This window comes from Myotis myotis, unplaced genomic scaffold (genome assembly GCF_014108235.1).
Source record: "Myotis myotis isolate mMyoMyo1 unplaced genomic scaffold, mMyoMyo1.p scaffold_m19_p_4, whole genome shotgun sequence".
In the NCBI taxonomy this organism is placed as follows: domain Eukaryota; kingdom Metazoa; phylum Chordata; class Mammalia; order Chiroptera; family Vespertilionidae; genus Myotis; species Myotis myotis.
The window spans coordinates 6,675,642-6,696,737 of NW_023416346.1; the positions used below are offsets into that span (position 1 = coordinate 6,675,642).

The window sequence follows — 21,096 nt, forward strand, 5'->3', positions numbered from 1 at the left end:
GCTAAGATCTGGAAACAGCCTAAGTGCCCACCAGCAGATGAGTGGATTAGAAAACAGTGGTACATCTACACAATGGAATACTATGCTGCTGTAAAAAAGAAGAGTTTTTACCATTTGCAACAGCATGGATGGAACTGGAGAGCATTATGCTAAGTGAAATAAACCAGTCAATGAAGGAAAAATACCACATGATCTCACTCATTTATGGATAATAAAGACCATTATAAACTTATGAACAAAAATAGATACAGAGGCAGAGCAGCCTCGAACAGGCTGTCAAACTACAGCGGGAAGGCTGGGGAGGGCTGTGGGGGCAGGGGGCTAAGAGATCAACTGAAGGACTTGTATGCATGCATATCAGCATAACCAATGGACATAGACACTGGGTGGTAGGGGAGGCCGGGGGAATGTCAAGGGGGGGGAAAAAGGGAGACATATGTAATACTCTTTGTAATACTTTAAGCAATAAAACAAATTTTTTTTTAAAAAAAGGGAGAAGCATCAATTTGTTGTTCCACTTATGTATGTATTCACTGGTTGATTCTTTTTGTGCCCTGACCAGGGATGAAACCCAAAACCTTGGCCTAATGGGATGACTCTAACCAACTGAGCTACCTGGCCGCAAGGCAAAAATTTTTTTACCTTCAAGCCAAAGTTTTGGGACTAAAATGGGATCCATGAAATTAAATGGCTCCTTTGGAAAGCAGTGCTAACATAGCCCATTCATGGGTAGATGCTTCCCTTCCTCTTGACTGCCATCATTGGACTCAAGTTATGCTCTGGACCAAGATGAGAAGCAGAGATGTGGTGTTCCAGACTCCGTAGTATCTGCTGAGGGGACAGATTTCATAGCTTCTGTGTTCTGAGTGAGTCTGTGAGCGAATGGATCCTTTCAATTGTCTGGCAGCCCAAGGAGGGCAGTAGGGCTGAAAAATGAAGTGGTTCCCACCTCGGCGCACCTCCCACCTCCACTCACAGCTCAGCATACCATTTATGAGCTCTTCGTCTAAGTATTTGAAATGCTTTTTATTTTATATGAACTGCTGATAAATACTAGGTTTGTTTCCAGCCTCCCTTCTGGCCTATCCATTTCATGCCCTGTCCCTGTCCCAGGGCTATATTGCAAGTGCAGGACAGAACAGTGACAAAGGCAGGCTTTTCACACTGTACAGAACTGGTAACTGAAAAAAACAACACCACAAAACAATAAGTGGCAACTGGGGAACGGAATGGGTCCACGGGTCAGTCGTCATCTGAGTCAGTGGGGCCTATGTACTCGCAAACAGCATCATAGTGAAGCTCCACCACCCGATTCTCTCTCCGCAGCTGAACCACAGCCTGGCTCTTCTCTCTGTCCCAGCTCAGCAGATGGCCCACCTAGAGTAGGGACAGTTGAAGTCAGCCAGGCCAACCCAGACCCTGGGACATCCCTTGTATGCTCCCACTGCCCATTCCCAGGTCCGGGACTCACCCTTCCAGCCCGTGGCCCCAGCACCACCATCACCCGTTTGTCCTGGACCTTGGGGATGAGGGTCTCGAGCATGTCTTCCCTGATGCCTGCAGAGAAGGAAAGGGGAGTGAGGTCTGCAGCCAAGGGCCAGCCCAGCCAGGGTCCTGTCAGAAGGGTCCTTCCTGTATTCCCTGGAGCCACCTGTACCCTGTTGACAGATGGGAGTCCCACTACACCCATTTCACAGATGAGGAGACCTAAGGAGCAGTTCCTAGCAATAGTTGTATGAAAGGGAACATTTACATACAATGATGGGTGGTGGTGATAACAAGACACTGCCTACTGTGACCATGTTTAAGCCCTGCCCTGAATGAGGAGTTCAATACACACCCACATAAGGCATCAGTCACAATAAGAAGAAATGGGTCATTTCCAGGATAATTTTGCAGATGTGGGAAGCGGGACTCAGGTACGTAACATTGTGTTAGAGGATGCTGGGCCTTGCAAAAAACCTCAACTCTGCCCTAGCTGTTTTGGCTCAGTGGCGAGAGCGTCGGCCTGTGGACTGAAGGGTCCCAGGTTCGATTCTGGTCAAGGGCACATGCCCACTTGTGGGCTCGATCCCCAGTAGAGGGCGTGCAGGAGGCAGCCAATCAATGATTCCCTCTAATCATTGATGTTTCTATCTCTCCCTTCCTATCTGAAATTAATAAAAATATATTTAAAAAAAAACCCTCAACCTCCCAGCTTTTGCCTGGGCAGGCTGTTGGTCTAAGACAGCCTTCTTCTTTTTTAAAAAAATACATTTTTATTGATTTCAGAGAGGAAGGAAGAGGGAGAGAGATAGAAGCATCAATGATGAGAGAGAATCATTGATCTGCTGCTTCCTACATGCCCCCTACTGGGGATTGAGCCCACAACCCAGGCATGTGCCCTTGGCCGGAATCAAACCCGGGACCCTTCAGTCCATAAGTTGACGCTCTAGCCACTGAGCCAAACTGGCTAGGGCTAAGACAGTCTTCTTGATCAGCCTCCAGGATGATAATAACCCAGTGGCCATCCCTCAGACTCACCATCCAGGACCTGGCCTTCATCTGTCCGACACACACAAGTATCTGGGCTGAGGACATCTTCGATTATCATCTGGGGAGAGGGTCAGGGGACATGAGAATGTTAGAGAGCGAAGGGGGCCCAGTTCCTGGGGGAGGAAGGGGACCTAGGCTGCGGGTGCCCACCTTGGTGTTGTAATACTGGCCGCGCTTGTACAGTTTGTCCACAAAGCGCACACGCAGGTCCCTGTGTAACCAGTGCTGCCTCCTCGAGGCTGCTTTCTCACTCTTGGCTGGAGGCTCATCTTCTCTGTGGAGACAGGGCAGACACCAGGCTTAGTCAGTCGTGCGTTCTGGTTGCCCCACCTTGGCCGATGTTGTAAAATCCACCCATAGTACCGTTTCTAGTTCCTTCTATGTACCTGTCTTGCCCTGGAAGCCTTCTCTGACAGCTGGAGCCTCCCCACACCCCTACCTTCCTCCGTCATCCCAGATGCCCAGGGCCCCACCGGTCTGGAAGGTGTTTCCGCTTCTCTTCTGCTCCCTGCCGGGTGGGAAGTTCTGAACCCTTCCTCATCGAGGCTGCTCCGTTCTGTTGCCCTGAGGAAGTTTTGCTCACATGGCCTATTCAAGGGGGAGAATCAGGAAAGACCTTCAATGTCTCACTCTTTCCCCCCAGGCCACACCTCAGCCTCAGACCACCTCCCATCCACCAAAGTGTCCCTTCTTCCAAGCATGCCTTTGCCAGGAAGCCTTTCTCAACCGCCACAACCTGGGCCGACAGTGCCTGCCCAAGCCACCGGCCTAGTGTGGGCTAGGAGTCCTGGAGAGCTCTGCTGGCACCTATCTCCCATCTGCCAAACTGCCCCATTCTGCCGACATGCCTAAAGTGCCTTCCTCCCCAGTTATGCCGTAGTCCTAGCTGCTCTCACCCCCTAGCAAAAGAGAGGTTCACCACCCTAAATAGACCTCCTGAGGGTAGAAAATGGTTTCCACACCCGTTTTTTCTAGTTCAGAAAGAGGCTAAAGACTCAGGGTTACTAGATCAACCTTTCTTCAGTCCAACTGAATAAACCACTATCTCCACTCTCACTGCTGCCCCCCCCCCCCCCCCCCCGCAGATCACACACACACCATGTGAGCCCAAGACACGCCCTCTCATCCCCAGCTGGGTAAGAGGCTCACTCACTGGGATCCAAGGAGTTCTTGGACTTCTTGTCAAATTCCTGCTGGGAGACAGGCTGTAGGCAGTACTCACTAACAGTCACCATGCGGCTCCCCATGGCCAAGCGAACCATGGCCCGGGCATTGTCAGGATCCAGGCCTTCCACCTAAAGTGTTGGGAAGAAGTAGTTAGGCAAAGGTTGAGTGGACTCGACCTACACTTCTAGGACCAAGCTTTCCACCCTTACCTCTAATCGGCCTGACCCCTGTGTCTCCCCCAGCAGACTGTGACCCCTGAAAGTGGGGACCAGGCTTGGTCCAGGCCAGGTCCTGGAAGGTGAGTCTGAGGGATGGCCACTGACATCTGAAGGCTGACTCTGACCCTGAGGTCTGGGACTGGTTCCTGTGTCTCCTCCACCAGATTGTGACCCCTGAGGGCTCGGACCAGGCCTAGTCCCTGTGTTCCGCCCACTAGACTGTGGGGCTTGGACATATTTTAAGCATTTAATCCTTATGCACTTGTGGCATATGGCATTCTCTCCCCTTTAGTTAGAAACTGAGGCTCAGAAAGGCCCAGCAAATGGTCCTGAGTTACCAAATAAGGCCTAAAAGACAAGGACTTCCAGTCTTTCTCTCCCAAACCAAATTCTTCTTCGTTCTGACCCTCACATCAATCTTTCCTGCTGCCTGTTTTGGGCTCCTGGCACATCTTGGTTCCTTACCTTCCCATAGAGTCCTCGATAAGGGCCAGAGAGAACCACCACAGCTCCTCCAGCTACCAGTCCTTGAGGCTGGTCTTCCTTATCCTTCTCTTGCTCCTCACCAGGCTTCCGAGGGCGGTGGGGGCCAGTGGGGGCCAGGGCCTGGACCTCAGCCAGGTTGGCGCCCAGTCCTAACCCTTTAGGTCTCAGTGAGTTGACACGAGGCTTCACCACTCTGTAGAGAGCACAAAATATGGGCTTGGTGGGGTATGTAAAGGTCTTCAATGCTCCATTGTCCCCCAAACCCTACCCAACTCCCACCCTTTCAAAATGTTCAAGAGTATACTTCCCCATCTCATAGTAGGAACACTTTTGACCTACAGAAACAGCAATTTCATTAGATTCAACCTCATAACATGTTACATATGCCACCCATTACATAAGATCCATAGTATAACCAAACACACTAATATTTCTACAGGGGAAATCATACAAATATTCATACTGAGCAGGAGAAATACATTATAAAACAATGTCAATTCAGGTCACATTTGGCTGCCAAAGCATTTATGAAAAAAAAGTTTGGTTTTCAGAATTTTTTGGAGTTTAGAACTGTGGAGAGGGACTATAAGTCTGTGTGGTAATAGCAATGTCTAGTCTATGCTTATTTGGGGCCAGGACCTCCTGCGAATGCTTTACATGTATAAGTTCACTTATTTCTCACAACAGACCTGGGAAGTCAATGCTGTTATTATCCCCGTTTTTCCGACAAGGAAGCTGATGCCCAGAGAGGCAATCTTTCCATAAATGGGATCCAATCATGGAGTTTCAAAGGGCAAATAGGAGTCTGAAACAGCAGTGGAAGAGACTACTGAATTGGTTAGGGTGGTAATGTGCCCTTCCCATGCCTAGATGGTTCTGGGTGAGCAGTAACCGCAGGGGTCTCGTTTACTATTCTGTCAGTTGTCCCCATGGCCCTACCCCAGAACTCACTGTTTGAAGGTGCGACCGATGCCCTGGCCAGGTTTCCAGCCCATGCCCCGCAACATGGCCAGCCCATAGGCCTCCACAGGGACTGCCTCGTAATTGGCCTCCTTGGGCACCTGTGGGTTCAGGAGGAGGAAGGACAGTCAGACTTTGCTTACAGTAGCAGGCCTCTGAAGTGCATTTGCTATCACCTACTGGGTAACCCTCAATGCTTCTTTTCCAATCAGCTTAAGGGTAACTTTTGATTTCCTCTTGCCATCCCTCACTTTATGCCTCTAGTTCAGTCCTTCAACAGATATTTACAAAGCACCTATTCAGTGCCAGGTACTGTTCTAGGTGCTGGCGATAAGGCAATGAACAAAACAGACAAAAAATCCTGACCTTGTGGGCTTATGTTCTAATTGTAGGACACAGAAGAAATGAAATACATAAAACAGGGTATATCAGGTGGTGATAAGTTATCTGAAGGAAAAGAAAGCAGGTTAAGGAGATGAGAGAGATGAAGAAGGGAGTGTCACTGAGTTGACATTTTGAGCAGAGACCAGACGGAGATAACAGGGAGCCATGAGGATGTGAGAAGGAAGTGATGCAAGTAGAGAAAACAGTAAGAGCAAAGGCCCTGAGGCAAATAAGATCTGGTGTGCGTGAAAAGCATCATGAAAGTCAACCTGACTGAAACAGAGATGTGGAGGCAGAGAGGGCTGGCAAGAAATTAATTAAGAGAGCTGGTCAGGCCCCGACTGGTTTGGCTCAGTGGATAGAGCGTCAGCCTGTGGACTGAAAGGTCCCAGGTTCGATTCCAGTCAAGGGCATGTACCTTGGTTGCGGGCACATCCCCAGTGTGGAGATGTGCAGGAGGCAGCTGATTGATGTTTCTCTCTCATCGATGTTTCTAACTCTCTATCCCTCTCCCTTCCTCTCTGTAAAAAATCAGTAATATATATAAATCAATAAATATATATAAAAGAGAGCTGGTCAGGAGTCACAAGAGGGTGGCAGCCCCAAGGGGGACCAGCTAGGCCAGCCATGGGCAACCTACGGCCCGCGGGCCAGATCCGGCCCATTTGAAATGAATAAAACTAAAAAAAAAAAAAAAAAGACCGTACCCTTTTATGTAATGATGTTTACTTTGAATTTATATTAGTTCACACAAACACTCCATCCATGCTTTTGTTCCGGCCCTCCGGTCCAGTTTAAGAACCCATTGTGGCCCTCGAGTCAAAAAGTTTGGCCACCCCTGAGCTAGTGAGTAACTGTAATAGATCAGATGAGAGATGCTAGTGGTTCAGGCCAGCATGCCAGCAGTGGATGGGGAGAAGTGGTCAGATTCTAGATGTATTTTGAAAAGGGAGATGATAGGATTCTGCTGACAGATTATATATGGTATGAAATAAAGAGGTGAGTCAAAGGTGACGATAAGGTTTCTAGGCTGAGTGAGAGGAAGGATGGATGGAACTGCAAGAGGAGGGAAAACGAGAGAAATGAGGCCAAAGCTAGAATAGGATGGAGAGTGAAGTGAAAGTCACTTCACTTTTTTTTATGATGAGAGAAACCAGAAGACATCTAAAGACTGATGAGAACAGTTCAGTCAAAAGAGATGGTGGTCTGAGGCTGTAAGAAAACTAGGCTCCAGCCCTAGCTTGTTTGGCTCAGTAGAAAGAGCGGCAGCCTGCAGAATGAAGGGTCCTGGGTTCAATTCGGGTCAAGGGCATGTAACTTGGTTGCAGACTCCATCTCCAGCCCTGGTTGGGGAGTGTGGGAGGGCAACCAATCAATGTGTCTTTCTCTCACATTAATGTTCCTCTCTCTCTCTCTCTCTCCCTCCCACTCTCTCTAAAAATTAGTAGAAAAACATCCTCAGGTGAGCATTAAAATAAAGAAAGAAAAGAAAAGAAAACAAAACAAAACTAGGCGCCAAAACCGGTTTGGCTCAGTGGATAGAGCGTCGGCCTGTGGACTAAAGGGTCCCAGGTTCGATTCCGGTCGAGGGCATGTACATGGGTTGCGGGCATATCCCCAGTAGGAGATGTGCAGGAGGCAGCTGATCGATGTTTCTCTCTCATCGATGTTTCTGACTCTCTATCCCTCTCCCTTCCTCTCTGTATTAAATCAATAAAATATATTTAAAAAACAAACAAACAAAAAAAAACAAAAAACAAAAAAACAAAACTAGGCTTCAAAGAAGCACTGCAGCCCAGTTGGTTAGAGCATCATCTTTCTATGCTAAGGTTGTGGGTTCAATCCCCAGTCAGGATGCATACAAGACTCAACCAATGAATGCATAAATTGGGTGGAATAACAACTCAATGTTTCTCTCTCTCTTTCTTTCTCCCTTCCTCTCTCCCTAAAATCAATAAATAAAAATTTCAAAACAAAACAACAACAAAAGCACTGCAAAAAACTGTGAATGAAGAGGTAAAATGCAGGTCTATGGGTATGAAAGACAGACTTGGTTCCTTCTGTAGACACAACCCTCACCTCTCATGGTCTCAAATCCCATCATCACTCCCTCAATTCTTGTTTTTAATTCCCTCAGTTCTTTATACTCACTCCAGACACACAAGTTGCCTCGATGTTGGACACACATCACATCGATTTCCTGCCAAAATGCCATTGTCTGGGTTGCTGCTGCCATTAGGAGTACTCACCCTGCTCTTCCCTTTCTCATTAAACCCTAGCGGTCCTTCCAAGTCTCTCCCCTACCATTCTTGTCTCAGTCTCCATCATCTGTAGCCAGTAGGTCTCCTTGCTTCCATCTCTGCTTACCAGTCTGTTTGGCTTGCAGCAGCCAGAGAAATCCTGTCAAATCATACCTTGTCCCTTCTCTGCTCATGGTTCTCATCTCATTCAGAGTAAATCCAAAGTCCTCACCATGGCCCACAAGGGCCTACTTGATTTAGCTCCCATTTCTGACTTCATCTACTACCCCTCCCCTTCACTCATTCTAACCCCATTACATCAATCCCTTTGGTGATCCTCAAACACTCCAAAGGATGGAAGGAGGAAGGGGTAGGCAGCAGGCCTCTAATACACACACAGACTTTCCCTGCTCTGTGCAGGGAAGGCTGGCAGATAGGGAAAAGAGAGGCTGGGGCAGGAGGGGGGCGAGGGGCCAGCTCACTGTCTCTGCCCGGGGCTCGCTGCCTGCCCCTTCCTCGTTGGGGGTGCATCTTTTCTGGATCATGGGAATAGCGAGCGTGGGGTCGACACCCGCATTCTCTCTTTCCTCCAGAGACTTCTTGGATTCTAAGGAAGAATGGGAGGGAGCAATGAGGCCCCACCCATACCCTTCCACTTTTCTAGTGTTCTTCCTTCACCGGGGCAAGGCAAAGATGGATCACTCACCCTCAATGAGCTCCTTCACAGCCTGGGACAGCACCCCATCCCCAATGGCCTCAATATCTGTGGATAGGCCAGGGGCCTGGGTTAGTGGCTGCCTTCGAAGGTCATTCTGGATCAAAGGGATGACGAGCTCCTTGGGGGCTTCTGAGGGATTCACACTGATGTGAACACAGAGGGATTAAGTCGGAAGAGTAGCATGGTCAGTGGGTGCTGAGCCACACCCCTTCATTCAGAGAAAACACAGAGCCAAACTCACCCCCAGGCCCATGGGCCAGGCTCTGTCTGGTTCTTCAGTTACATCTCTGGATATAACTGGAGAACCTTCTTTGGATCCTCTCCTCCACCCCCAACAATTAACTGTGCCTTTCAGGAATCAGTCCTCGGTCCATGGCTTCCACAATGACCCACAAATCACCATCTTCAGTTCAGACTCTCTCCAGAGCTCCAGGCTCCACACCGGCCTTTCCGAATTAAGCCGTGGATGGCTTCCCCCCAACTTCAATCTGCCGCTCCATTCCGTTCCCATATCGGAGAAGCCCCACCATTTCAGTTGAGACACTAGGGTCCTGTCATTCTCTCCTTTTCTTCTTTCAGAACGCACGCACCTCAGGGCTCCCAAATCCTAAAAACACCCCCCTCTCAGGATGTATTCTCTCTCGTCAATCCCCAGGGCCATCAGGCTCAGTTCCTACTGTCCTACAAACGCCCGCCTTCTCTCCTCCACGAATTTGCTCACGCGGTACTCAGGCTTTCCAGGCCACTGTCACCGAGACAATCAATTCAGACTGCGCCCTCCCCCATGCGCCCACCGCACCGATTTCCAAGGGATGAAAGACCCAGCGCTTCACCTGTGCAGCTTCCTCCCTTCCACGGTCTTCAAGAACTCCTTCTCTTCCGGAGCCGCACCCGGGTCGTGTCCCCGGTCGGCCAGCCGTCTTCGGGCAGCCGTACGACTGAAGCTAAACGAAATTGGGGCAGTAGAGGGTCCCGCCGGCCGCGAAACACCATCTTCAGACTCCGCCATCTTGCTCCTCTTCCCAGGCCCGCGCGCTGCTTGCTGGGAAGTTTAGTTTGGGCTCAGTTTGCCGGGGGCCGGAAGACGGGAGTTAGAACTACCTTTCCCATGAAGCACTGCGGCATCGACAGGCGAATAAGGGGCCGTGGGAAGTAATTGCGGCTCTTTTACTTCAGAGATGCACTTAGCGCCAAGCATGCTGGGAAATATAATTGCTCCGGGAGCTAGGGGTGCTAAGAGGTGGTGTAGGCATTTGTCGAGTATTTATTGATCGCGTACTGTATACATGTTTCTGTGCCCTACTGGCATGGAAAGTGTAGGTAAGATAAATAAGGGGAAAAAAATCTGTGAATGCCAGTTGTGTAAAATAATACAAAATAGACATGTAAATAATGCCCACAGAAGCAAGATTTATTTTTTATTTTTTTAAAATATATTTTAATGATTTTTTACAGAGAGGAAGGGAGAGAGAGATAGAGAGTTAGAAACATCGATGAGAGAGAAACATCGATCAGCTGCCTCCTGCACATCTCCCACTGGGGATGCGCCCGCAACCCAGGTACATGCCCTTGACCGGAATCGAACCTGGGACCTTTCAGCCCGCAGGCCGAGGCTCTATCCACTGAGCCAAACCGGTTTCGGCAAGATGCAAGATTTAATACTCGACAAGCTCTAGGTTCAAATATTAAAAAATAGCCCCGACCGGTGGTTAGAGCGTCGGCCTGCGCTAAGAAGGTTCCTAGTCAAGGGCTGATGCCCTGATTGCAGGCTCCATCTCTAGTAGGGGGCAATGATTCTCTCTCATCATTGATGTTTCTGTCGCTCCCTCTCCCTTCCTCTCTGAAATCAATAAAAATGTAAAATAATAATAAAATAAATAAAATAGACCCCCTCTTCTTTAGAGGCTTGTAATCCAGTGGGGAACAATGACACGCAAGTCCTTGGGGTGCAGGCCCATTCTGGGCCTCCCCCCCCCCCAACCGCACACCAGCGCCAGGACCTCGACTGCGGCTCTGGCCGCCAGGGGGCGCCAGGAGCTGCCTGCTGGCGCTGGGGCCCAAAGGCTGGGGAGCACGGCGGCCTGTTCCGGACAGGTGGGGGAGAACGGGTCAGCGAGTCCCTGAGCCTCGGCGATCCCCCACACTCCCCGACGTCCGAAGACATAGAAGACCCCTCAGGATCCCCGGAGCCGCCTCCCCCTCCCGCGGGAGTTGCGGAGGTCGCCGACTGTCTCCCTCTTATCCCTCCCCCTCACCCCCACCCCACCCCGCGAGCCCCAGCCTTCGCGGATACGCGCGTGGACCCCGCCCGCCTCCACGACATCCCTGGGGACAGCTGTTTGGCCCCAGTATCCCTGCACCCTCCGAAGGCCCCGTGACTGTCCCTGGAACTCTCCGAATGCCCCTTCCTCACCCTCATTCCAAACTTTACCCCACAATACGAGAGGGTCCCCGACTTCCCCAGATGTCCCACGAGAACACGGTCTCCCCCCTCCCCGTGGCCCGGGACTCCCGACTCCCCCTCCAGATGCCCTGGCCCCAGATTGCCCCTCTGCTTATCCCCAGGGGCCGCCCCTAAGCCCCTGAAATTCATCAAAGACCCAGTGACCCTGGGCAGGCCCCTCCCACACATCTCCCCAGAGACGCCCCCCCCACCCCCATGCAGGCGCGCAGCCCGGTGGCGCGGGTGCGGTAGGGCTCTCAGCTCAGCCCGGGCCGCTGGGCCCCTGCCTGCTGCTGCTGCCCGAGTACTAGGCTGCCTGTTTACCACCTGTCAGAAGGCACGGGAAGGAGCACACAGGCGGGGCGAGGTGTGCGGGAGACGCGCCTCCCCCTCTCCCCCACCGCCTACCTCCTCTGCTCCCCCTAGGGTCCGTGGCGCCCCTCGTGTGCGCCTCCATGACCCAGAGTCACCCAAGTGGACGCAGGGCCGCCAAGGAAGCGTTTGGAGCGCCCGCGCGCGCTCACCTGCCCGCCTGCTCTGGTCTGGCCCTGATGGAATCGGCCGGTTTGGTGCCTGGCGCCCCAGCTGGCAGGGTGACCTACCTGGCGTCCTGCAAGGCCTGGCTGTGGGCGCCAGCGCCTGGCCTCGCTCTACCCCGGGGTGCCTCTCTTATCCCTGGACCCTGGGCTGGGGTCCTTCCACCCAGGGGATGTTGTTATTCCACGTGTGAGAAGGGGAAGTGGAGTGCAGAGAAGTTATAGGCCCCATGCTGAGACCTGACACCTAAAAATGAGATGCAGAACTGGAGCCCAAGGTACCTGGGAATTCTGCAGCCTCCAACAGAGCTTTGCACACAGTAGGTGTGGAGAGCGGCTATAGTAGTGGTTCTCAACCTTGGCTGCACATTAGAATCACCTGGGAATCTTTTTAAAATCCTGATTTCTGGGCCTCCTCCTCCGGAAAGTCTGTTTCTTTGTTATGGGGTGGGGCCACAACATGAGTAACAAAGAAACAGAATTTCCGGAGGAGGAGGCCCAGGAATCAGGATTTTAAAAAGATTCCCAGGTGATTCTAATGTGCAGCCAAGGTTGAGAACCACTGGGCTACAGCATTTGGACAGGTTCAAGCCTGGGACTAATGAGAGGGCACGATCCTCGCGTGGCAAAGCCACGTGCAAGTCCCAGCACAATTACAGCCAAAGGCCATAGTTGTAAGCTTAACCTTATGGTCCGAACCTGTGGTCCCACGTGGCTGAGTGATAAGGGCTGAGGAGGTGCAGCAAGTAAACAAAGCTTGATCAGGTGCATGTAATTGAGTAGATTCGAAGCCTGCCAGAACATTGTAAACCTCTTGACCACACCCTTACTTTGCCTGGCTATAAAATAAAGACTAGGCCTGCAAGCCATGGTGCTGTCTGTTCATCAGAAAGGAGCGCCCCACTTATCCCCAGCTTTCTTCTCTTGTCTGTCTTTTCTCCATCCTTCACCGCCCCCTCTCAGGTTCACCCATGGCTGTGCAGATCTGGCACAAGTAGGCACTCAGTAACTTTGAAGTGAATATCTGCCAGCCAATCCCTACTGAGGAACTAGTGGGCTGGGGAGAGGCTGCCCTTAGAACCTTTGGGGCCATGGGAGGGCTTAGGCCCTGAGCCTGATAGGGTTGGGGGCTCAAAAACCATCGGGGAGCTCTAACCGGTTTGGCTTAGTGAATAAAGCATCAGCCTGTGGACTCAAGGGTCCCAGGTTCGATTCCAGTCAAGGGCATGTACCTTGGTTTCGGGCACATCCCCAGTAGGGGGTGTGCAGGAGGCAGCTGATTGATGTTTCTCTCTCATCGATGTTTCTAGCTCTCTATCCCTCTCCCTTCCTCTCTGTAAAAAATCAATAAAATATATTTTTAAAAAAACCATCGGGGAAGGGCAGGTCCCCTGGACAGTCGAGACGCAGTTAGGTCCTGGACTTGAGGACGCTTTGAAGGCACCTCGGTGGGAGGGGACACCAGCCAATGAGAGGGGAGAAATGAAGCTCTTTCCGGATTTGAAAAGGTGTGGGGTGTCTGGGGACATAGGCCCGAGAGGGGGAGCAGTTGGGCACAGTGCCACTGTAGTGGAAGGAGGAATGGGGACAGTGAGAGACAGCCTGTGACTACCACTTCATGGAGGAGGAAGCAGGGCTGCAGGGACTCAGGCACCTGCCCAGGGCCCAGCAGCCAGGTGACAACAGCACCTGCTTCAGGCAGCTCATCCCTAGCATTCACTTGGTCCCTGACTGTTTCACTGTAGGGCAGTGGTTCTCAACGTTGGCTGCACATTAGAATCACCTGGGAATCTTTTTAAAATCCTGATTTCTAGGTCTCATCCTCTGGAAATTCTGTTTCTTTGTGATGGGGTGGGGCCACAACATGAGTAACAAAGAAACAGAATTTCCGGAGGATGAGGCCCAGAAATCAGGATTTTAAAAAGATTCCCAGGTGATTCTAATGTGCAGCCAACGTTGAGAACCACTGCCCTAGGCCAGTGGTCGGCAAAATGCGGCTTGTGAGCCACATGCGGCTCTTTGGCCTCTTGAGTGTGGCTCTTCCACAATATACCAACTTCTGCGCATGGGCCAAGAAGTTTCAATCGCACTGTACATGCGCGCTCGCATGTGGTATTTTGTGGAAGAGCCACACTCAAGGGGCCAAAGAGCCGCATGTGGCTCATGAGCTGCAGTTTGCCGACCACTACCCTAGGCAATCCTCAAGACCCAAGCTGTGGCCCCAGATTGCTCAAGGGGCCTCAAGGTCAGCCTCGGCGCTAAGGGCGGGGTGGACACACTGAACCTCCTTCACTGCTAAACCCCACTCTCAATATTTCCAGCTCTAAAGGTGAGAGGGCAGCTTCCATTCCTGCGCTGGGGGTTTCCTGAACTGGTGGATAGGGTAGGTAGGTTGGGAAACACAAGACAGAGGCTCTGTAGATCTGTGAGTGGGATGGACGTGCAAACTGTGGCATGATTGAAAGGCCAGAATGCGTGGATGGTGGGGGCAGGCTGCCAAGCACTGGGAAGCCTCAGTGCTTCTGAAATGGGATGGGGAGTTTGCCAATTGGATGGGTGCTCAAGGGTCTGCAGGTGGGGAATTTCTTCGACTGGAGGATGCTTAGTCCTGGGGATTTTGTGAAGGAGTGGGGTGTACAAGGACAGCCTCAGGGATGAATTGTAGGGGCAGGGGTTCTCGGAGAGGCATGCCACCAGGGCTGCAAACCTGGGGAAAGTGGCAAGGATTAGGGTTGAGGGAGCAGTGCTAAGGTCACAGAGAATGCTGGCAAGGTTGGGTTCAGACAGAAGGCAGAGGGAGGCCAAGCGCTGGCGCCCACAGCCAGGCCTCCTTGCCGGCGGCCAGGTAGGTCACCCTGCCGGCTGGGGCGCCAGGCACGGAACAGGCCGGCCTCACCTCGGCCAGGCCGGGCGGGCAGCCAGGTGAGCGCGCGCGGGCGCTCGGAGCGCGTCGCGGCAGGCTGTGTGTCCATCGGGCGACTCTGGGTCATGGAGGCGCACACGAGGGGCGCCACGGACCCTAGGGGGAGCAGAGGAGGTAGGCGGTGGGGGAGAGGGGGAGGCGCGTCTCCCGCACACCTCGCCCCGCCTGTGTGCTCCTTCCCGTGCCTTCTGACAGGTGGTAAACAGGCAGCCTAGTACTCGGGTGGCAGGGGCCCAGCGGCCCGGGCTGAGCTCGAGAACCCTGCCGCACCCGCGCCACTGGGCTGCGCGCCTGCATGGGGGGGGGGGGGAGGGGGCGTCTCTCAGGAGTCTCTGGAGAGATGTGTGGGAGGGGCCTGCCCAGGGTCACTGGGTCTTTGATGAATTTCGGGGGCTTAGGGGCGGCCCCTGGGGATAAGCAGAGGGGCAATCTGGGGCCAGGGCATCTGGAGGGGGAGTCGGGAGTCCCGGGCCACGGGGAGGGGGGAGACCGTGTTCTCGTGGGACATCTGGGGAAGTCGGGGACCCTCTCGTATTGTGGGGTAAAGTTTGGAATGAGGGTGAGGAAGGGGCATTCGGAGAGTTCCAGGGACAGTCACGGGGCCTTCGGAGGGTGCAGGGATACTGGGGCCAAACAGCTGTCCCCAGGGATGTCGTGGAGGCGGGCGGGGGGTCGACGCGTGTACCCGCGAAGGCTGGGGCTCGCGGGGTGGGGTGGGGGGAGGGATAAGAGGGAGACAGTAGGCGACCTCCGCAACTCCCGCGGGAGGGGGAGGCGGCTCCGGGGATCCTGACAGACCTTCTATGTCTTCGGACGTCCGGGAGTGTGGGGGTTCGCCGAGGCTCGGGGTCTCGCTGACACGTTCTCCCCACCGGTCCGGAACAGGCCGCCGTGCTCCCCAGCCTGTGGGGCCCAGCGCCAGGCAGCTCCTGGCGCGGCTGGACGCGCGCCCCCTGGCGGCCAGAGCCGCGGCCGATGTGGCGGCGCTGGTACGCAGGGCGGGGGCCACATTGGGTCTGCGCCCCAAAGATGGTGAGTGGGGGGTGGTGAGGGGGCCGGGAGCGGGGGCGGACTGGAGCTGGGCTCCCAGGGGCTGGTGTGAGTTAGGAGGACAGGTCTTGGAGGGAGATTCGAAGGCGCGGGGCTTTGGGTTATCCTAGAATATTCCTAGGAGGTGACACTGGGAGGGTTAAGGCAGTAGGTGAGTGTTGGAAGATTAGTTGAGGGTGTGAGGATCCCCATCAGGGTGGCTTTGAATGTCATTCCTGAGGAAGCAGGGCCTGGAGAAGGTGGAGAGCGAGCACCAAGTTAAGGGCGGGCCTGGAATACTGGTGTAGAGGGTGGAGCCTATAAATGCATTGTGGCTGGGATCTCAAAATGTCAGGAATTGGTTGAGATTTATAGGCTATTAGAGGGTGGAGCCTGGAACGTTCAGGAGTCAAATCCTGGAGTTGTACCCTCCAAGGTGGGCCTATGGTTTATATGAGGTGCAAGGTCCCAGTGTAATTAGAAGGAGGTAGGAAGGTGTGGGGAATGATTCAAATAGCCAAGGCTGGGATTATTAAATCAGGGTCAGGACAGTTATTTGAGTCTGTGGAGACTAGTTAAATGGGCAGGCAATCCTGTCTGTGCAGTCCAGAGGCAAGTCAATGAGATGAGGCTAGAATGGTAACTCACCAGGCAGGACCTAGGCAGTTTACATGGAGTTCAACCCTGGATTCCCTCCATTCATTCCCCAGCCACTAGTGATCTGGATTCTGCAGACATAGAGGTCACGGACAGTCGCCTGCCTAATCCCACTTTCGTGGAACACCGGCCCCAGGTACCACCTAGTCCTCCTAATCCAGGCCACCTGCCTGGAGACTGGCAACGTATGTACACTCCTGTCCTTACTCTAGCATCGTCGGTCAGAGACCTTGGGGACATCCACTGGGCCACCCCAAGTGACTCAGATTAAGCCACGTTATGCTTCAAAGTCGCCCCAGGCCTCTGGTCCATTCTGTGTGGAGCTGGTTCGCGGTTCTGCAGGCTTTGGCCTCACGCTGAGTGGAGGCCGAGATTCGGCCAGGGACACCCCCCTGGCAGTGCGGGGGCTGCTGAAGGATGGGCCAGCACAGCGCTGTGGTCGCTTGCAGGTGAGCCTGCCCTCTTCCTTGGTCAGGGTGCTCTCCACCTGCCCTTCCTACAACACCCCTCGCCTTGTACTCTTACAGGCTGGTGACCTCGTGCTTCAAGTTAACGGAGAGTCAACTCAGGGTCTCACCCACGCCCAGGTCGTGGAGCGGATTCGCAGTGGTGGCCCCCGGCTGCACCTGGTGCTGAGCAGGCCTCTTGAGACCCACCCCAGCAAGCCTGAGAGGGGGGGAGGACCCCGGAAAGGAGATGGTGGGTTTCCCAGGGGAAAGGGATCTGGGATCTGTAAAGGGAAGGAGAGAGTCACAGAATAGAGGGGCTGGGGTACTGGGTGAGAAGGGTTTGGTGGTCTCAGTGGGGAAGGTTGGGAGTTTGGTATCTGTGAGGGGGTCATGGCATCCTCAAAAGTGGGGGTGAGGAGGGGAGGGTCCCAGGGATGAGAAGGTACTGAGAGGGAGGAAGAAGGAAGGGGTTTGGGTGAAAAGCAGGTGTTCGGAAGGAAGCGTGGCCCTTGGAGGGGAAGGCTGAGTGGGAAAGGGATGGGAGGGCGATGCAGAGGGTAGGGGACCTAGTTCCTAAAGACAAGGGCTCATAAGGGGAAGGGTTGGGAGTAGAGGGAGGTGGGTTGTGCAATGGGAGACTTTAGGGACTTAGATGGGAGGGGTTTGATTTCCTTTGCGGGTTGTGGGAAATGATTTCTGAGGGTTGAGGAGTTCTGGATCCAGGAGAGGCAGGGTTTCTGGAAAGGAGGTGCTGTGTGTCCTGAGGGGTAGTGTCTGTTCCTGAAGGACCTGTCCAGGCCTTGATGGAAGGTTTTTTACAAGGGGCGGGGTCTCTGTCTCAGCATTTGGAGTCGGCCACCTTCGGGCAAGGGGCCAACTCTCTATACAACGCCCCCCCCCCCCAATCTAATATGCGTTCCTACTATTCCCAGATCGCAGCCCAGATCCTGGGGGACCAGAGGCTACGAGGTCTCCTAGCGCCAGCGCTTCCCCACTTGATCACCCTCAATCCCGTACGACGCCCAAGACCCGGCCCAGCCTGGAGCCCAGCCCAGAGGGGGCAGGGGACGGCCTTGCGGTTCCTCTGGAGCGCCGCACGCAGGACCCAGACGACCGATCCCCGGGTTCCCCGGGACCCTGGCTGGTGCCGAGCGAGGAACGGCTCTCGCGGGCCCTAGGTGTCCCAGCGGCCACGCAGCTGGCCCTGGAGATGGCAGCTGGAAGGCGGAGGCACTGAGCATATCTGACGGCTGCGTGCTCACTTGGTACTGCCCCACCTGGATCCCGCGGGCTCCGTGCGCCGCGCACTAGCATCGCCAGCAGAACTGCCACTTGGCCTCATCCCCCCTCCTGCTGTTCAGTCGACCAGCCCGAGTTCCCCTCGCGGTGTCAGTGGTATGGCCCTCCCTCACCGCCAGCTTGCGCTTCTTGTTTCGGGCGGGGGAGGTAATAAATCGGTCCGCTCTGTCTTGACTTGCCAGGTGTTCTAGGCAGGGTGGGGCTCCCCAGTCCACCCGGTAAAGGAGGGGGGAGGGTCAATCCCGAGGTGAGAAAGGCTTCTTCTTGCAACCACTGACAAGTACTGTTCCTTTCATGCCTCTAGAGGGGTCTCTGCTTCTGCCGGTCCTCGGCCTGGCTGGGTTCTCCCCGTTCCATATCCCTTCGCCAACTCCTTCTCAATCCACTCATTGATGTCACCTTCTCGGAGGTGTTCAGAGCTCAGATAATTATTGCGCGTGGCGTGGGGAATGCAGAGGTGGGCCTGTTGTGGCGAGAGTACACCAGTCTACCCACAGCCCTGGCCCTGAATCATCCAGACTCTCCAAGGCGGGCCGGATAGCAGGGCTAGGAGCTGGGTGGCTTCCTTCGCCGGGACCTGCGGTCTCTCACTTCCGGCCTGACACTTTCACAGCCAGGGCTGGGGGCCCCTTTGGGGCGGGGCAGGGCGGGGCGGGGAAGGTGTGAGTCAGCGGGCCCAGCTAAAAAAAGCTGTTAGAACCTTTGCGCCGCGCCCCCCTCTTCCCTAGATGGCGACGAACTGCAGCCGGGCTTGTGTGCACATGCCACACGCTGGGCGTTCCCGGGCCTGGGAGAGGCCAGTTCCTCCATCCTGGGAAGAGAGCCCTAAAGCCCAGGCTTCCATCGCCAGCGGGACTCCGAGCTGGGTAGCCCCAAAGCCGGCGCTGGTTGAGGCCAGAAGTGGCCAGTCACCTTCGCTGTTACCACATCCTGAACACTTGGCCCCATCTCCCCAACAAAGAGGGAAGCTGGGGAGGCGAGAAGGACCTGCAAAGCCAAGCTGGGAGTTGGGGTATAAAGCGGTGAAGATGTAAACCCTTGAATGGTGAGCACTGTAGACATTGTGGGGGCGTGCACTGCCCCTGACTCAGAGCTGGGTTAGATATGGCTCTACAGCCCAGCTCAGGAGACTAATAATAGTAACCCAAGCCACCATTTACTTAGCCTATCCCGGGCTACTGGCTTCTTCTGTATCCATCAGGTTACACATCTATATGATATGCCTATTTCATAGGGGAGGGAAGTGAGGCCCAAAGACTATATATGGCTGGGGGAGGGGTTGTCTAACCGAGATCTAATGAAGGCCTGATTCCCAAGCCTTAATCTCACCTGTATTTGACAAGTACTAATGGACTCCAACTGTTTAGCTTGTGCTGTGTGTGATAGGCACTGGGGAGATGTTGGGGGAAAAACATAAAGATTTTAATCCCTGTGTAGTTGGTGTACTGGGGGTAGACATGTCAGAACAGTCAAGAAAATGAATAATATCAGAAAGAAGGGAGAGTTATGAAGACAGCAAATGGAGGTTATGTTGGGGAAGGTAATTATGGTGGGTTGCTGGCCTCTTTGAAGACATAACACTTGAGCTGATACCTGAATGACCGGAAGCGAGATGTATAAAGAACTTGGACAAGTGCGTTGACAGCAGCAGGAACATCAGGTGCAAAGGCCTCGATGAAGAGCAGAGTATGTTATGTTCTAGAAACTCAAGCACGTCTTCAGTCTTCACACAGTTGGAAAGCACACACTGAGACCTAGGAAAGTATTCTTCATCCACCCCTTCTGCTATCCAATCACTCTTTCACAGTGCTTCCTTAGGGCTGAAAGAGGGGATCCCTTCTTTGGTTTTGAGGGACCAGAGCCTAAGGGAAGGAGAGCGTGAAAGCCCTTCGGTTGAACTATCCTGGCCTTCCAGCCACAGCTCTCTCCTTCTCAAATGAGCTGAAAAGAAAAACCAATGTCCAGTCTAGAGCGTGTGCTCCCAGCACACCTAACCAGGTGCCTGTCTCACATGCAGAAACCAAGGCTGAATCAGGAGAAATTACTTGCTCAGGGCAACACACTCTCCAAATGCTGTCAGCCTTGTCACCCAGCCTGGCACCCCAAGAGCCTTCCCCCCATCTTGGCCAAGCCCCCAGCAATAAAACTCCTGTTCCTTTTCCGTTCTTCATCAAGGGCTGGGCTGAGGAGCCCCTTGCCTCAGAACCGGAAAAGCAGACTTCCCTAGGATTGCAGAACAGAGTATCAGACACACCCTGAGCTTGAACACTATTCATAGTGTTTGCCCCCGTTGACTGAGCAGATGCTCACCAGGCCCTGTTTCCTCTTGGCCTGTGCACCACTGCAGTCCAATTCCCATCACTGCCAAGAGGTTTATTCCACGTCCGAGATCCTTTATCTGCAATTCCCAAGTCCCCACAGCTCTGGAAACTGAGTTTCCCCACAGTTTGGAACCATTTGTTACAAAACCGGATCTGGCTTAATGAGGCACACTTTTCTGTCCTACTTTATTCCACTTATAGTGAACGTCCACACCTTTGCTTGAGGAAATATTAAAATGCTTAACACACACACACACGGCAGTTTCACCCACCACTGACTGTTAAGTAATACACCGTATATGCACTGGGAAAATATTTTTTAAAATATATTTTTATTGATTTTAGAGAGGAAGGGAGAGGGGCAGAGAGAGAGAGAAATATCAATGATGAGAGAGAATCATTGATTAGCTGCTTCCCCCCTACTGGGGATCAAGCCTGCAATCCTTTCAGTCCGCAGGCTGACACTGAGCCAATCCAGCTAGGGTTGCACTGGGAAAATTTTCCAAAATTCGAAATATTCCGAATTCTGGCAATAGACCTGGGTTTCACCAGGGCCTCCACCGTTTGTTTGTTTGTCTGTTTACAGCTAAGGAAACCCAGTCAGTCCTTCCCTAAGGCAAACTCCCCTGGGTTCTGAGTTGAGGCAGCCCTGGGAACATTTGCATTCTAAAAGGGCAAAGGGTTTCACCATTACCTTTCAAGGTACCCCGAAGTGCCAAGTCTCAAAGGCT

General features: G+C 53.3%; 2 protein-coding genes across 3 annotated transcripts; one reads left to right on the top strand and one right to left on the bottom strand.

Moving 5' to 3' along the window:
* Positions 1 to 1,005: 1,005 nt before the first annotated feature.
* Positions 1,006 to 9,755, bottom strand: GPKOW (G-patch domain and KOW motifs). The gene is made up of 11 exons (XM_036305543.1): positions 9,542 to 9,755; positions 8,697 to 8,851; positions 8,473 to 8,597; positions 5,358 to 5,467; positions 4,386 to 4,599; positions 3,689 to 3,830; positions 3,009 to 3,123; positions 2,686 to 2,809; positions 2,524 to 2,593; positions 1,472 to 1,557; positions 1,006 to 1,377 (listed from the first exon to the last, which is right to left on the bottom strand). Exons 1-11 carry the CDS (start codon positions 9,715 to 9,717, stop codon positions 1,243 to 1,245), a joined length of 1,452 nt encoding a protein of 483 aa, XP_036161436.1. The 5' UTR covers positions 9,718 to 9,755; the 3' UTR covers positions 1,006 to 1,242.
* Positions 9,756 to 14,597: 4,842 nt separating this feature from the next.
* Positions 14,598 to 18,218, top strand: MAGIX (MAGI family member, X-linked). Of its 2 annotated transcripts, XM_036306150.1 has the most exons (6): positions 14,598 to 14,724; positions 15,496 to 15,642; positions 16,350 to 16,432; positions 16,509 to 16,745; positions 16,824 to 16,995; positions 17,678 to 18,218. In XM_036306150.1, exons 1-6 carry the CDS (start codon positions 14,676 to 14,678, stop codon positions 17,980 to 17,982), a joined length of 993 nt encoding a protein of 330 aa, XP_036162043.1. In that variant the 5' UTR covers positions 14,598 to 14,675; the 3' UTR covers positions 17,983 to 18,218. The 2 variants fall into 2 exon arrangements, with proteins under 2 accessions (XP_036162043.1, XP_036162044.1); XM_036306151.1 differs by lacking the exon at positions 15,496 to 15,642.
* The last annotated feature ends 2,878 nt before the right edge of the window (positions 18,219 to 21,096 follow it).

Coding starts and splice junctions, on each gene's coding strand:
- MAGIX (XM_036306150.1), top strand. CDS start 14,676: ATGGAGGCGCACACGAGGGGCGCCACGGACCCTAGGGGGAGCAGAGGA. Junction 16,433..16,508: donor TCGTGGAACACCGGCCCCAG/GTACCACCTAGT, acceptor TCCTTACTCTAG/CATCGTCGGTCAGAGACCTT. Junction 16,996..17,677: donor AGGACCCCGGAAAGGAGATG/GTGGGTTTCCCA, acceptor TACTATTCCCAG/ATCGCAGCCCAGATCCTGGG.
- GPKOW (XM_036305543.1), bottom strand. CDS start 9,717: ATGGCGGAGTCTGAAGATGGTGTTTCGCGGCCGGCGGGACCCTCTACT. Junction 8,598..8,696: donor TGTGAAGGAGCTCATTGAGG/GTGAGTGATCCA, acceptor ATTCTTCCTTAG/AATCCAAGAAGTCTCTGGAG. Junction 2,810..3,008: donor CGGAAACACCTTCCAGACCG/GTGGGGCCCTGG, acceptor CTGTCTCCACAG/AGAAGATGAGCCTCCAGCCA.